This window comes from Carassius gibelio, chromosome A17 (assembly GCF_023724105.1).
Source record: "Carassius gibelio isolate Cgi1373 ecotype wild population from Czech Republic chromosome A17, carGib1.2-hapl.c, whole genome shotgun sequence".
Taxonomy (NCBI): Eukaryota; Metazoa; Chordata; class Actinopteri; order Cypriniformes; family Cyprinidae; genus Carassius; species Carassius gibelio.
The window spans coordinates 5,488,985-5,505,652 of record NC_068387.1 but is presented as its reverse complement, the minus strand read 5'-3'; the positions used below and the strand labels follow the sequence as shown (position 1 = coordinate 5,505,652).

Below are 16,668 nucleotides of genomic sequence, written 5' to 3'. Positions count from 1 at the left end.
GATGTGACAAGAACAGTCTGGTCTCGCGAGAACCTGATGATATACTTGCAATACATTTAGAGCTTAAAAATGTATTATTTAAAGATCACAATCTCAATTCAAACACCCACAGGATCTTATTCCGGAATGACAACGATTCAGTTATGTCTATTATCTTATGTCTATGTCTTTCAGATGGCAGTGTCTGCAGCGTGAGAAGCTCAATTTGGCGCTGCCAATGTTAATCTATCATTCACGCTGCTTCTGATCCAGAAAGAGCAACAGTCTTTTCAAACACACATTATTATTCCTTTCTTACATTTAAGACATTTAAGCAACAAGTACTGGGATAAAAATTCACAGTTTGGGTAGCCCATAAACAATTATTCTGTAGCGATCAAAATGAAAGTATCTTAATACGTGTATGTACTGTAATGCTTATACTCCAGGTAGCAACAACTGCCCGTTTAAAAGAGTATTTGTTATTGAATTGTTCATTCAGTTGATTACAGTAGTGAAACAAGGCTTTATGAATTGGGACAACGACTCCATTGATTTTTATTAGTTTATTTCATTTTGTTCATATGAATATATATTTTTAAATAGAATTAAGCAATGAAAATTTAGTCCTAATTACTAGTACATTAGGTTATTTTGTTTAGTTTTCTAATATATTTTTCTTCAGAATCGTGAGAAAATTGTGAGTTTTAATGTTTATTGAACTTCTTTAAACAAATGTGTGTGTGCCCACACAAACCAGCAAAAGATAAAGATGCAAACACATAGTACAAGTAGAAAATGTATCTGTCTCTAAGCTGATTATTAGCCTGCTAGAACTGGTTTGGTTTTTGAGAGACCGAGACGCGCAGCGCGGCTGTTTGATTGGTGAGTGAGCTGTGCTTATTCCATTCATTCGTATCATATCATAGCATAAGGTTTAAATCACTGCCTTTTAAACATATACATATAATAGAACGGTGTCTGATGTATTATTATAGGTGATATTACTCTTGCCAAGCTCTGATTTCTGAGAGATGCACGGAGAGACATCAGCAATGCTGTGTTTGATTTGCACTCTTTTCATTCATAAAGTTTACATTCATTCACTTCACACTCGTCTTTGTAGAGGTTTGTATAATATTGCGCTGCTGATCCCCTGAATCAACTGTTATCTAGCAAACTCCGGACTGTGCCAGCTTCAGCCAAGTATTCAGGCAGAATTATTCTGAATTCATTTGTCTGTTATTCATTTTTGAAGCCATCATCTATGCCATTGCGAATAAGATATTCGGCTTCAGGCACAACCCTAATTATTACATTACATATTTTAATATTACATGCAACATAAATAACGTCACAGAAAGTAAAAGCTACACCCAATATTGTAATCCTAACATTCATGTCGTACTTTGTACGCATTATGATTAATGCATGCTGGTGGAGTAGTCGATTGTTTCCGACAGCGTCGACTAGTGATTGAAGTAGTCAATCACTTGACTAGTCTATGCAAGCCCTATATATATATATTTGATCCTCTTAACTTTAACACTGACTATTCTAATTCTATTCTTAATTTAAAAAAAAAATCTAACTACCTTTCTAATCTTTTTGTATTCTATTTTCTTTTCATTTATTATGTAATTGTGTGTGCGTGTGTGTGTGTGAGTATATATATATGTGTGTGTGTGTGTGTGTGTATGTGTTTGTGTAAAGACCTATAACACTAGCTTGCTCTATTCTTTTTTTTATTCTATCTGTTTTGTTTTATTTATTATATTTTTAAAAGCCCTTGCTACATGTACTGTGTTAAGGAAAAAGAGACTGGTCCAAAATACGTTGCTACAGTTGAAACTTGTGCTTAATGCAGGAAAAACTAAATGTATGCTCTTCACGGGCACTCGGAATAAACCACTTCCATCCTATTTATGTTCACTTCTTATGAAAAAAAGTGCTGGTCATTAGTCTCTCCGTTCTCAGGCTGTTGTCTTGTTTTCTGTCCCACATGTCAGTACTGAGCTGGGTAAAAAGGCCTTTGTTTATTCTGCTCCCTTTACATGGAATTTGCTGCAGAACAACTTACAACTTAGTAAATTGATTCCTTTGAGTGTTTTCAAGTTAAAAATGAGATGTTTTGAGTTGGACTCCCTCACATGTCAATGTTTTTAATTGTGATTTCATTGTAAGAGCATAATTGGCTTTCAAACTGTTTCTATTAATTTATTTGTTTTTATCTTCATGGTTTTTTTGTGTGTCTTTGTACGTATGAAATGATGTGATGTAATTCAGCTGCCTATCTTGGCCAGGTCTCCCTTGCAAAAGAGATTTTTAATCTCAATGGGCTTCTCCTGGTTAAATAAAGGATTAATAAAATAAAATAAAAATAAATAGCACATAGTTTGAGTTTTTTAATGGGTTATGTTATAGCCCTGCTTGTTTTTAATGTTTTTATGAAATATCTGTATTGATTGCATTATCCTATCATCGTATTATTTACCGGCATGCAAGCCACAAAAGTAACGCTTGAGATCTCTCTCTCTGCAGCAGACGCGGGTCCCGTTCTGAACTACAGGAGTCCTGAGTGGAGCGTCAGCGGATGTTACAAAGAAAAATGATTTTCATTCAAACAAGTCGATGTAAACTACACATTTGAGATAATCAATAAAATCTATTTATCGCCCTGCCCTAATGCTAATATTAGTTGTTCTTTTTGCTTTTGCGCAACAGATAAATAACAATTTATATATTTTAGACAATTTATGTTGAGATAATTTCTATTTGGCTGCAGTCCTGCGAGTAATTTTATTCTCCCACATCCCGCACACAGGAGTCTCTTCTCGCCCATCAAGAGCTGTCGGTCTAATCAGAGGTGTTCACATCAGTCAACACTAAAATTATGTTTTCTTCACTCACTCGCTGACTAATAACTCTTTCTGGCAAATTATTTTTTCCAAATTATCTTGATGAGAATCAAGATATTTAACATAGTTTGAGAACCACTGATCTACACGAATCACACAAATGACCTATTTTTGGATTGAAAACTAAACATTTTTAAAAACCTTAACGATACCCATCAGATTTACAGACAGATTTTCAAATCAATCTGATTCACAATCTCCGGATTCAATTAATTATTAATTCATTTGAAAATATACAAAACAGTACATTTTTCTTATGGAAAAAGTGTTGTGGTTATTGAGAGACCCAACTGACCTGCTCGATGCGGCCTTTCCGTAGCTCCAGAACGGCCAAGTTATTGTAAGCTTCACCGTGGTTATTGTTAAAGGCCAAGGCCAGTTTAAAGCACTGGTAAGCCAGAGTCAAATCACCAATGCCCTGCGGAACAGAGAGAGAGGAGAAAAGCCAGAAATGTCCATACTTATTCATTGATAACTTGGGTCATCACGGACTGAAATTTAAATTTCATTGCATGTGGAATCAGCATTTTCCATTAATTGTTTGTTGCAATAGCAACCTTCAATAGTTTAATAATATCTTCTTTCTCTAAATGAATATGTAATTTTTCTTTCAAAACCAGCTAATGTACACAAATCTTTACATTAAAAGAACATGTTTTTGCACTTGTTTGCCAGCAGGGGCTATATGAGAAACATACCTGGCTTTCATTGCTCCAGTAAATGTTTGGTTTGCAAAAAGATGTTCTTTTGAGTGGGTTATTGAGTGATATCAGTATGTTTGGTCTGATTTAGTCGGACGGAGTGCTAAATGTCTGTGAGTTTGTCACAGCAGAGAGGGACAGTGATGGTGATGAAGAGTGGCCATGCTCTCTCTCATCTGGACACTGTTAAACACAGGGTTTGTAGGAGGGCACTGTGTGTCTGCTCACCACTGCGATGTGCCCCAGATTATACCAGATATCAGCCTGTTCCTCATCACTGGACACCAGGGCTAAAGCTCTCTCAAAGGACGACAGGGTCATATCATACTGCTGCGCATAGAAACAGCACAGGCCCAGATTGTTATACAGCTGACAGTTGAAGACCCCCATCTGCAGCAGGCGCCTAAACAAAAACAGGAGACAGACGCTGAATTTACACAAGACACGATGCAGAGATCCATAAAGACTCAAATGATGTTTTAGGGCTGCTAATAACGTTTATTTTTTATATTAATACAAATTTTGATTGCTTGTTTAATCCAACCATTAACATTGGAATTATGTGCCAGGACAGTGATTGGACTGAAAAAGTTATTTTCCATTAACAATGATGTAGTGTCACGATACCAAAATTATTGTTCCGATACCGATACCTAGTCAAGAATTGCGATTTCGATACTTTTTTTCAATACTTCTCCTGAAAAGGGAAAATACACTCTCAAATATAATTGATGTGCTTTATTTTAAAACCGGGACAACATTCTAATGATATAACACACTAATAAATGAACATGAACAGCATATATGTTAAACATATGAACAAAATCTGAAATATCAAAATCTAAAAAATGAATTAGAGTAATGACATTCAAGGTAAAGAAAGAATAAAATTAGCAGCATTATCTCAGTTATCATAAGAAACACAAGAGTAATAAATTAATCTTGATTCTGAACTTTGAATAAAAATATGAACAGCGATTATATTAAACAATGTTTCTGAACTCAGAAGATTAAATGTCAAAAGATAAATATCAATTTAAGCAATGGCATTCAAGTAAAAAAATATAAATAAAAATAAAATCTAGCAGCAATATCTCAGATATTGTAACTTATTCTGTCAATTGTGCAACATTTTCTTTCAGAGGAGAAAACTCAGCCAGTGAGCTTTAATGAGCGTCATCTTTTTCTACCGGTCGTGGACCAGCGGCCACAGTATCACTTGTGCTCGCACATGCAGTCTTTTTCCAACCTGCGGGTCCCGCTTTTATGAAATTATTCGGCCCGCCCAAGACCGCAAATAAAGAAAAATGTCTTTACCCATCCCGACCCGCGCATCAGGGACATCACGGAAGATACGTTGCTACTTAGACCTTCGTATTGTAACATTATCAAAGAACCTAATAAAATACGAAAATATATATTCCAAATATGTAATATAGGCTATATGAAATTGTACTAGTGATGGTTCGTCCGTGAACGAATCGTTCTCGTTCAGGTTATCCACTGATTCATATTTCTTGTTCACTGAAGTTCCTCCCTCCACAGCATATAGTTGCTGTGCAGATATATATATATATATATATATATATATATCAGATATATATAGCATATATATAGTCCATATATATATATAGTCCATATAGTATGTATATATATATATATATATATATATATATATATATATATATATATATATATATATATATATATATATATATATATATGACATATTTAGCATATAGAACATAACTCCACGTTTAATCCTCGATTAAAATGTGCTTTGTTCATCTGAACAACTTATTTAAACTATTTAATGCTATTTTTATGCACACATTTTAGTAAAGCCAAATCAGTTTAGTAAAGCCACTAATGCAGCATCTCGCTGTAGTGCTGTTTTGCTGCTTGCGCGTGGAGAAAAAACACAGACGTCCATAGGGAGGCACTGGAAGCGTGCGTTGAACACACCAACATGAAATAAGTCTCTTACAAATCTGGAACGCAGTCATTCTTTGAAGTACTGATACTAATAAATTTAGGGTTTTGTGACGTTTTTTATTTCCGAGAATCGCGATACTTTTGAAGTATCGGTGCACCGTGCAACACTACAATGATGTAGACACGAACTCTCCAGCCAGTCATGAGTTTATGCATATACTTCATATTTTCTTATGCTGGTTTTAGACTTGTGCTGGTATTCGGTAATGCGATATATCACGGTAATGAATATGCACAATATTGTTATTGTGGGCACTTCTAAATATCCCAAATAATTATATTACAAATTATTCTGAATTTGGAATGCATTTTAAGAATACTATTCCCATCAACTGGTCAAAATGCACAACACCTCTGTATGCTGCTTGACAGAGTCTGTGCTCTGATGTAAACAAGCACGTAAGAGAAGCACATGGAGGAACACAAGAGAGACGCGCTGAATGAAAGCACATTCACTCTCTTTCGGCGCTAAACTGCAGAAAATGTCCTTACCCTGGAAACCCCTTAAATAAACCAGCTAGACTACTTTCTGAAACATATTTCTGATACATATAATTTTAAATAGCCATTCAGATTTGCGTATTTGCTATGATGTTCATCACAGTGCCAAATACTTAAGTATTATGACTTAATAGGTTATTTTAATCTGGACTACAACGTGCCATAGATATAGTTTGAAAATATTTTGATTTTTTTTGTTAATTCACACTTTACATTTGGGCTTCAGGTGAAAATCAATAGTAGATTTAATTTAAAGTCCAGTTCAGATTACTTGTTAAAGTGCAATGAAAAACCTTAAATCTGCAGACGATGTACATCTGTTTGTGGATGGAGACTTTGTGATGGCCAAAACTCTGTATTTTGCATGCATCACATTATAGTGCGGTGTGCATGAAAATAACAAGGCGGCAGATTGAGCTTATCATCCATAGAGGTTCTCACGAAGTCCTTCTGCGTCATCACCACATAGTGAGTGTTATAAGTGAAGTGATCAGTCTTTAAGAGAAGGACTATGTGAGAACCTCTATGGATGTTATTATTTTGTCTTTACTTAATTTGTGAGTAATTCTCTCCTGTATGTGAAGAGCGCGTTGCCGTGTAGCAGCCATTAAATGTGTGGGACACCAACTCCTCCTTTTCGATCTCTTTCATTTCATGGATTTAACGAGTTATCCGAGTCAAAGTGTTACAACTTCACCGACTACAGGCTCTAATCCTCTTTTGTGCGTGCGGTGTGTGTGTGTGTGTGAAATGCAGTGTGTGAACACCTTGAGTGTGTACATAATATACACACACACACATATACATAAATATACACATATATATATTTTAGTCTGGCGGGTAAACTATTAAAATTTACTAGCAATGGCCATTCTGCTGCCAATGTGTCCATAGAGGGTTATTTATACTGTTTCATGAAATTTTATAAAGTTTAAAAAATGTCCCAAAATTTGTAAGAATGATCAGTTTCTATCTTTATGTTCGCTTTCCATAAAAAAACCATGCAATTTAAAGGGACATGTCACGAGTTAAACCACCAATCAGAGCTTTTTCTTTAAAAGAGACACTTTTTGACTTGTTTAACTGAATCTTCTTGACTGTGATGGCTGAAGAAAGCTCTGATGATCTGAAGACGCTGACACACATGTGTGCTGGAGTTTGGCCATCTCCACTGACATACTCTGCTCAAGGTTGTTGTCATACAGTTGCTTGTAGTGTTTGCTGCTACTTTGCAGTGTGTTTGCTAAATAAATGCACTTACACAACCTTTGTGCTACAATTAGGTGCTGGAATGAGGAATTTAGTTTTAGTCTTTTTATGGAAACTTCTTAAGGTTATACCTTTTTTATGATGTGAATGAAAGAAAAACAAAGTGACCTGTAAAAGCGCAGGGCGATCTCTGGCTGGTCTGAGTAAAAATGATTGCTGCCAATACAAGCAATGGCCTCCACATGCGTGTTGTCCTGCTTTAATACTTCTTTATAGTATTCTGTGGCTGAGGTCATGTTATTCATTTCCTGATGGAGACAGGGAGATTATTCTATTACATAAATGAAACAAATGAATCCAATGTATAATAAATACTGTGAACATTAAAAACAGAGAAATCCAGTGGCATGAGCACCTCATGGATGCGTGCGATTCCTGTGAGCAGTGTGACCTCGGCGGGGAAGTGATCCAAGCCTTGTTTGAACACGTTCAGAGCGGTGATGGGCTGATCCAGACGCTGATACACCTGCGCAGCACAAACAGCTCTCACTGAACAACTTACAGGAAGATGAGCACAACACAGGTTGAGCGGTCAACGGTACCTTTGCGAGGTAGAGGTAAGTATCAACAAACTCCTGGTGTGTGAGCGCGGATCTGAACTGCTTCTCAGCTTCACGGTGCAAACCCAGTCTACAAACACAATTGATTCATTGGAGACTGCCATTAAAACACTAACAAACAAGCTCTCTTAAAGGGATAGCTCACCAAAAATGGACATATGGACAAAATATAGTATTATTATTATTATTATTTTTAAATATCATGATTCACAATTCTTTGTCATGCTTCTTTTAATATTTTGCAAGTTGTCTGAGCATTACAGCCTTACTAATTTCCCTATTATAAAGACAAAGCCTTTCGAGGTAACTAAAAAAGACTGGCAGATAAAAAGATAAAAATCTTTGTTCTTATTTTTTTATGACAAAGACACACATCATAACTGCACATAATATACAAATAAAACAAAAAAAATTAAATATAAAGCATTATTTTCAGGTACAGTAGGTGTATTTAGCAGAGCATTCAAGAAACTGAATGAACATATATAAAAATACAGTATTTTCCAGACTACGAGTCACACTTTTTTTCATAGTTTGGCTGGTCCTGCGACATAGTCAGGTGCAACTTATTTATCAAAATTAATTTGACATGAACCAAGAGTAAACATGACCATCTCCAGACATGAGAGGGTGTTCTGTGCTGCTCAGTGCTCCTGTCGTCTACACTGAACACATAGAGCGTCCTCTGGCGGCTGGAGATGCTAATGTATTTTCTTGGTTCTACATAAATGTGACTTGTAGTCCAGTGCGACTTATATATGTTTTTTTCCTCATCATGACTTGACGTATGCTTGGACTGATGTGACTTATACTCAGGTGCGACTTATAGCACGAAATATACGGTAAACTGATTCCTAAAGCAACTGTATTAAACATCTTCAGTCGAGAGCAGAGAGTGATTTTTCTCTTTGTGTTTTGTTGTTTTATTAACGTTAAAGGAATAGTTCACCCAAAAATAACAATTCTGTCTGCTGTCTGTCAATTCTGTCACAGTGTTTTATTTCTATACCACCATTTACTCACTCAAAAGTGGTTTCAAACCTGAATACCTTTCAAACCGGTTTCTTTTTTCTTCTGAACATAAATGCTATTTTGAGGAACAGTTGCTGGTCCACAGAGACTTCCAGAGTATTTTTTTTTTACTACTTATCAAATTCAATGTGGACCAGCAACGGTTTGGTTACACAAATTCTTCAAAATATTGAAAATAAAATAAATTAATAAACAACAGATTAAATTTTGGGGTGATCTATTACTTTCATGACAGAAGGTTGCATTTTTAATAGGCCTACTGCCCCTTTAAGACCTGCACATATAGTTTACTTTCATTTTAGACATAACCAATGTCTACATGTAAACCTTGTGTGTTTTGACAGTATTAGTGCAAAAGATAACTTAGTTCAATAACGAGGCGCTGTTTGACAAGCTTTAGCACGCGCTTCGGGTGTAAGCATCACTCAGAACAAGCACAGACCAGCGCTTGCGAAGGAAACATTTAAAAGCACAAGCAGATAATGAGAGAGTAACTCTAGCGCTGAGTTATCACTGCTGTGAATGATGTGGTGTTGTTCAGTATATGACCGAGGCTCCAGAACTACAGCTGGTTGAATGTGCTCATCCATGTTTCTTCATCAGATCTGGAGAAATGTAGCACTGCATCAGTGTCTCATCAATGGATTTTCTGCAGTGAATGGGTGCCGTCAGAATGAGAGTCCAAACACCTCCAGATGTTCACTGATGGACGCTGTGGATTATCGTGATGTTTTTATCAGCTGTTTGGACTCTCATTCTGACGGCACCCATTCACTGCAGAGCATCCATTGATGAGACACTGATGCAGTGCTACATTTAGAACACATTTAGACTAATTTTTGGGTGAACTATTCCTTTAAAGGGCTCATGAAACAAATGTTTTATTTATTATTATTTGATAATGTTTCCTGATGTTGCATTTATAATGGTCCTTATCTTTTTTCCATTAAAATGGAAGGGGCGTGTCTGCTGTCAGACTTCAATAGAAACCCCCACTGCTGTGATTGGCTAACATCTTCACACAGGAAATGAGTATTACATGTGGAAATCTCTTGAAAACTTTAACTGCGTTTTTAGTATGACAACCAGCAGATGAACTAATGGAGGAAAGTGTTGATGGCAACATGATGTTTAGATCTACTCCTGATGCATCACATCACATCTGCTGAGCTTTCTGTAGATCAAATCATCACAATATAGAGAACAGCTGTTTTCCATACTGCTAACAGGAACAGTGCCACTGATGTGACTGATGATTAAACAGCAGCAAAGCACGTCTGTACATCAGCGCCTGCATATTACCAGCTCATGGTGCTCATGAAAGGCGGTTTTTGATTTTTATATTATGTTTCTCAAAGTCTGCAAAGTGTTTTGCTCTAAAATCACCTTTCTCTACCTAACAGCAGACATTGTCTCGGGCAAACAAGTCAACTTTGACACACAGTATATTATTTGGCCAAACATTGGTAATGAACAAACAGTGCTTATGGGAGTGTTTAGTCTAAATGTTTTATTCTTCATGTAGTCTGCTTCTTTTACTTGCACCTCAGAAAGGTGTTTGTTTCTTTATTGAGCAATTCTCACCTGTAATAGCATTTTCCCAGCTGTACTTTCCACCACCAGTCTTTGAACTGAGCTTGTTCTGTGGCGAGAGCAGCCAGATCTAACGCCTGCAGACGGCCAAGATGGAAAATGTAATGTCTGATACACAGCAAACAGCTTCAGTATGACCACTCAACAATATGAGACCTACTTACATTTTTTACATCATTTTCAAGATGGAAGATGTATTCAAACAAGGTCTTGTGTATGAGCGGGAGAGACAAGAGTTTATAAAATCACATCTTCGGTGCATTAGTTAAATATTATGATGATTAATATACACAGATATTACATTAGATCATAATTAAAAGGAACCAGTTGATTCACAATGTAAGTTTTTCTGGAACATCCAGAAGATTTATATGTCTTGCAGTTTTCCAATACCTTGGACAAGTTCGGTCTCTTGGCATACTTTGCTAAGTTTAACCTAGAAAGGTTAATGAAAGGTCCATCCGGATTTGTTAGCATGGAGGCCTGGCACAGTAACAAAAAAAAGACAGTCACACTGCATGACAGATCCCTGTATGTATATACAGTGTGTAGTGAGGAAACAATGCTACACCTGAAACCAGTTCAGAAAGACAACCCAGCATCTTACCGTTCCCAGCCTGACGAATCTTCCAGAAGCACTGGTGACCGGACGAGCCGTTCGGGGGGTCCTGATGGCCTGCTCCATAGTTTCTGGTCTTCCAGACAGAGTACTGGGCCTCACAAAGCCTGTGATGGGACGCCCCGACTGAGTCATGGGTCTAGCACACACAACACCATCACATCAGAGGAACAATGACACATGTGAGGATAAAGCCAGGATTACAGGGCTACACCACTTAAGCATCATATTATAGTTAGTTTGACAACAAATGTGGGAACAGCAGCTCTCATATTGAACAGCAAAAAAACTAACTAGCAAGCAATGCATTTGTCTCCAAATTAAGCCATCCTTAAAAATATTTTGGTTTGCAGTAACAGTATTTTTTATTTTAAAAAGGGTCGGTAGATCGGCCTATTTTATTTTTTTCCAAGTTTCAATGTAAAAAAAAAAGGAAATTTTTGGTGATGGTGATTACGTAGGTATGGATTTAAACAAATGAGCATATCGTGAAGTCACTGACTGTGTCTTCAACCCGTGCCTTGGGCGCATCATTGCAAACCTCATTTTGATGCAGGCTATATAGACCACAAACAAATTAAAATCTTTGTCAAAAACATGTTTATTGCATGGATTTCACATGAGAAAAAAAAAAAAAAGACTGTTATACTGTTTTACTTGCATCTACTTTACCGCTACGTATCAGTGCAATCTACGAATGAGAGACAGTTTACTTTGCTTTCTTGGGTTGTCACTTTGAAAAAAATCCTGTTTGATTTGAGTGACAAGTGTTCATTGAATCGATTGTAAAATCGATTTTGCATGTCTAAAATTCTATACGGCAAACACCACCAAATATAGGTAAATCCACGGACAATAGGCAGGACGAATGTAAAGACCAATATTTCTGATGATTTATTGGCGTGAAGTAACGTGCATAATGACAAACAGGAGTGCAACATTTTCGAAAAACAATAAGCAGAGTGGAATGCCATATTGCAAAACATTTACTGCAGGCTTCAACATGGCTGTGTTTACAGTTAGAAATGTCAAAAAAAAAAAAAAAAAAAAAAAATCGCATAGACACTATTCTAGGGCTGTCAAAAAAAAAAATGGAATAAAATAAAATAAAAAATGTACAATAAAAATCCACATTCGAATGCAAAAACGTTGCATTCGAATTTTAGGTGTGCATTAAGGAAGCTGCCTTCACAGTCCGTGTTCCATTCCCTCTCGCCGCGCGCACAGCAGGGTCTACACAACTTTCAAAGGCGGATGAGCTCGTCACGCAGCAGCTGCCGTCTTATTTTTCACCTCGTGTACGCGCACCGTCCACGCGGGTCTCAAAAAATGTACAAATTGAATTAACTGTGAAACCAAAATTTATTCAGACACCTTCAACATTTCTTACATTATCACAGTTTATTTGCTCTAGTTTATAAACTGGTAATAAAATATTATAAGAAATCAGAGTTGAACTGTCAGAACAAATTCATCTTGATAATATCAGATAACTTTGATAAAAAGATATTTGGATGGATAACAATTAGAGGTCGGCCGATATATATCGGCTGATATTTGTCATTTTTCTATATATCGGCAATTTAAAGTCAGGCACGTCGGCGGGCAGCCCCATGTTATTGGTGCGGTGGAAAGTGCTGCTGCTGCCACTGCATGTGAAGCACCCCAAGCCAAAACTTTTGGAAGATTCAACAACAGACCTGCGAGATAAAGGTAGTCAGATAATTTCACTCTGTAAATGGAGTGGAGAAGTTGACAGCTCTTACAAACACTGCAGCGTGATCGAGTGCTCTGTTACTCCGCCGCTCACAGACAGCACGCGCTCGGAGAGACAGACGTCCTGGAGCTGCCCAGAACGGTGAATCACATGTGTTCGGAAGCATGGTTTGATGCAGACAATAACCAGTTTTTCATCCAACTCATTTATATTTAGGGATGTCAATATTTGATAATTTCCATGATCGATCGTCGTTTAAATTAACGATCCAGTCATAACCTTAATGCTGCAAAATGCGTCTGCAGCGGTATTATTATTATGTGCAAAAGCCACTTGGAAAAAAAACTTTCTCACCTGAATTAAAGGGGTTTGAGCATTAATAAAATGCTAGTAGCAGGACTGTAAAATGAATAAATGTTATTATGATCGTTTGATAAAATGAAGAGAGCGCGCCATACGTTTGAGATCATTTTACTTTGCTGAATGTTTTCTGTCAAGGAGACCGCTGAATGCGCCTCTTTAAATGGTTTCGTGGTGCTCGTTGTATTTTGAAACGTAACTGCAATGTTTTCAAATGACACTATAGTAGTGGTGCAACGGATCATCATTGATCCGTGATCCGTTCAGATCAATATCTTCAGTTCGGCACACACGTGACCCGCAGATTGATTTATGAAAAAAAAAAAGTTGCGCATGTTCAGTCCACACTCAGTGATAATGCCGAGCGGAGGAGCTTGAAAGCCCCGCGCATTTTGGCTTCCCTGTCAGATATAATGATGAAAGAAAGAGGTTAGAGTGAAAAGATTGTGCCAGATCTTTATGAACAGGAGAAGAAAAAAGTTGTGGATGAGCTATCCCGAGCATCCCCTGTTGCGCTCACGACAGAAGGGCGGACGTCCAGGAGGACGGAGAACTATGTGACGAAAACTGCTCACTTCATCACAGCAGACTGGGAGATGAGAAGTCCTTATTATTATGTTAAAAAGAAGATATTATGCCATGTGCACTAAGTCCATACGAGGACGAGCGAGCGCGGGTTTGACTAGATGTATTTGGAGGTTATTGCTCACGTCTCGTTCTGCACATATCCAAATGTTTCCATATTCGCAATGTATCTGAATGTTAAACTATAATATTTTTTTATTTTTTTTAATGTAAACTAGATGGGAAAAATCATCCTCTTCACATGAGCAAAAACGTCATTGGCATAACAGCAGAGAGGACCGGTATACGGTGTATTTAAACTGACCAGTGTAACTTTTTAAATATTTGGTTGACTGTACTTTATTTTAAAGGGGGGGGTGAAATGCTCGTTTTCACTCAATATCCTGTTAATCTTGAGTACCTATAGAGTAGTACTGCATCCTTCATAACTCCAAAAAGTATTTAGTTTTATTATATTCATAAGAGAAAGATAGTCTGTACCGATTTTTCCCGGAAAAACACGACCGGCTGGAGGCGTGACGTGTGGGCGGAGCTAAAGAATCACGAGCGCCAGGGCTTGAACGGGCTTGAACCCGGGTCTCCGGCAGGGGAGGCGGACGCACTAACAAGAAGGCAGAGATATTTGAAGCAGTTTTACTCACCGCCTGCGGTTCCAACACACGATCGTGACCCTTTTTCGTTGGGATTGCATCATCCTTAAGAAATAAACAATGTGCAAATCCGATGTCAAACTGGGCCTTGTTTGTAAAACAAGCATCTTCGAAATGCAGGGAACAAACACAAACACTTGCACAACTCCGTTGATGCTCTGTAAAAATAAACTCCATCCACTGGTCCCTTAATGCTGTTTCTCTTTTGGTAGTCTGTGCAGGGTTGTCTTGTCCCGATAAGATCCTGACTTTAAAGACAGTTCTTCTTGTGGCTTTATCCTCCCTCAAGAGAGTTGGGGATTTACAGGCTCTTTCTGTTTCACCCTCGTGCATGGATTTTGCACCAGGCTTTGTGAAAGTATTGCTGCGACTGAGGACTAATTATGTCCCTAAGGTCGCTTCGAACCCTTTTCACTTTCAACAAGTGGTCTTGGAGGCTTTACCCCCTGCAGAGGCGGGGTCAGGAGATCTGAGTCTTTGCCCTGTCAGAGCGCTGAAGATTTATGTTGATCGAACAGCCCCATGGCGTGAATCCAACCAGCTTTGTCTGTTAGGACACGAAATAGAGGCCTTGCTGTCACAAAGCAGCGCATGTCCCATTGGCTGGTGTAGACTATATCTTTAGCCTATGAGGAACGCGGACTCGCTTCGCTTTTAGGAGTTAGAGCTCATTCCACGAGAGCAGTGGCTTAATCACAAGCTTTCTCAGTGGTTCTTCTATATATGATGTCTGTGCTGCGGCAGGATGTTCCTCACCGAGCACTTTTGTCAAGTTTTGCAGTCTGGATGTGAGGATGGCTCCTGGCTCCCGGGTTCTGTCCGCTTGAGCAGATGCTTTCCTTGGATTCCAACTATCAGGTACGTCAGGTGTTATGGTATAGGGTTCCCATACGGTGACGTCACCGCAACATCGAAGTGACTATCTATTAAAGGGAACATCTCAGTTTAGTATGTAACCACGGTTCCCAGAATAGGGAACGAGATGCTGCGGTCCCGGCCGTTTCGTACCTTGCTAGCATTTCTTCAGTTCATGAAATCTGAGTGAAATAACACGCAGCACTCAGGTATACGATGCGTACGCATGCCCGAACCGGTATGACTTTGAACAGTGACGGCAAACGTTTTGTTTACTGCAGCTGCAGCCATCATTACCATCATTACAAGCGTGAACTGTTGACTCTGACAGTGAATGAGAATATGAGACGAAGCGAACGCACAGGCCATAGTGTGACATCCGTGTAAACATAGATGACGTCACAGGTTTTTTTTTTTTATTAAGATAGCCTTCGTTTGTATGTAGGCCTAGCAAATGTATATATTTACAATACTTAAATATAATGATTATTATTTTATTGCTTTTGTATTAGTTGTATGAAGAGTAAAAAAAAGAAATTGGTTGGTCTTAACGCAAATGTAAAATCGGCAAGTCGGTCGGGAAAAAAAATTGAGTCGGTCCTAAATTGACAGGGTCGGTCGGGTTACGGTAAACAAGAATATTTTTAAGGATGGCCTTAAACCATGCTTTGCTTGTGATTTATTATTTGAATTTTGTAAGTACTTGAAAGCTAAAATGATGCTTCATATAAAAAGTAACACAGCACAGAGCTTACTGTGATTATTTGATAAGTGTGTGTTGTTCACACATCAACAGAAGACAGCACAGACTAAAAGACTGATCTTGAGATTTATGAATCCATATCAGTGACAATTAAAAATGACAAATCAATATTGTTAATTCATCACTAGTTCATCCACATTATGGGCATGAAATACACACAGACAGTCAGAACGTGCCTCAACGAAACCTCACAGTTTCAGTAAAAGATTTCAGCCCTCCAAAACAACTGAGAGAACTGATGTTATAGCTGATCATCGTCAGAGCATCACTACTAATAACAGTAGAGCCGAAGCATTCACGTCCTGTAATTACTACAACAGTAATGAAAAGCTTCAGGCTTCAGCTGCTAGAGGGTCAAAGGTCACTGTAGGGTATCTTAAACAGTCTGAAGAAGCACCTGACAGCTGGAGTGGGCGCTGATCCCTGACTTGTTCCTGGAAGCCTCAGAGATGTTCCTGGACCTGAAAAAACAAAACAAGTGCAGATGAAGTATAGACAAATAATCTTGACTTGATGGGCTGTAATATAAACTAGAATTAAAAGTTAGTGAACTAACTTTGATGTTGGCTTG

General features: G+C 37.9%; 1 protein-coding gene across 2 annotated transcripts in view; it reads right to left on the bottom strand.

The window, feature by feature from the left end:
• The window catches only part of ttc8 (tetratricopeptide repeat domain 8), a 39,399-nt gene that overhangs the window by 10,498 nt on the left and 12,233 nt on the right, over nt 1-16,668 (bottom strand). For both annotated transcript variants that reach the window (XM_052530060.1, XM_052530059.1), the window contains 10 exons: nt 16,495-16,558; nt 11,156-11,306; nt 10,942-11,031; nt 10,713-10,757; nt 10,540-10,625; nt 7,906-7,993; nt 7,719-7,829; nt 7,472-7,611; nt 3,827-4,001; nt 3,193-3,315 (listed from right to left, as the gene is read on the bottom strand). In XM_052530060.1, the coding sequence (XP_052386020.1) occupies nt 3,193-3,315; nt 3,827-4,001; nt 7,472-7,611; nt 7,719-7,829; nt 7,906-7,993; nt 10,540-10,625; nt 10,713-10,757; nt 10,942-11,031; nt 11,156-11,306; nt 16,495-16,558 (1,073 nt within the window). The remainder of the gene's footprint in view (nt 1-3,192; nt 3,316-3,826; nt 4,002-7,471; nt 7,612-7,718; nt 7,830-7,905; nt 7,994-10,539; nt 10,626-10,712; nt 10,758-10,941; nt 11,032-11,155; nt 11,307-16,494; nt 16,559-16,668) is intronic.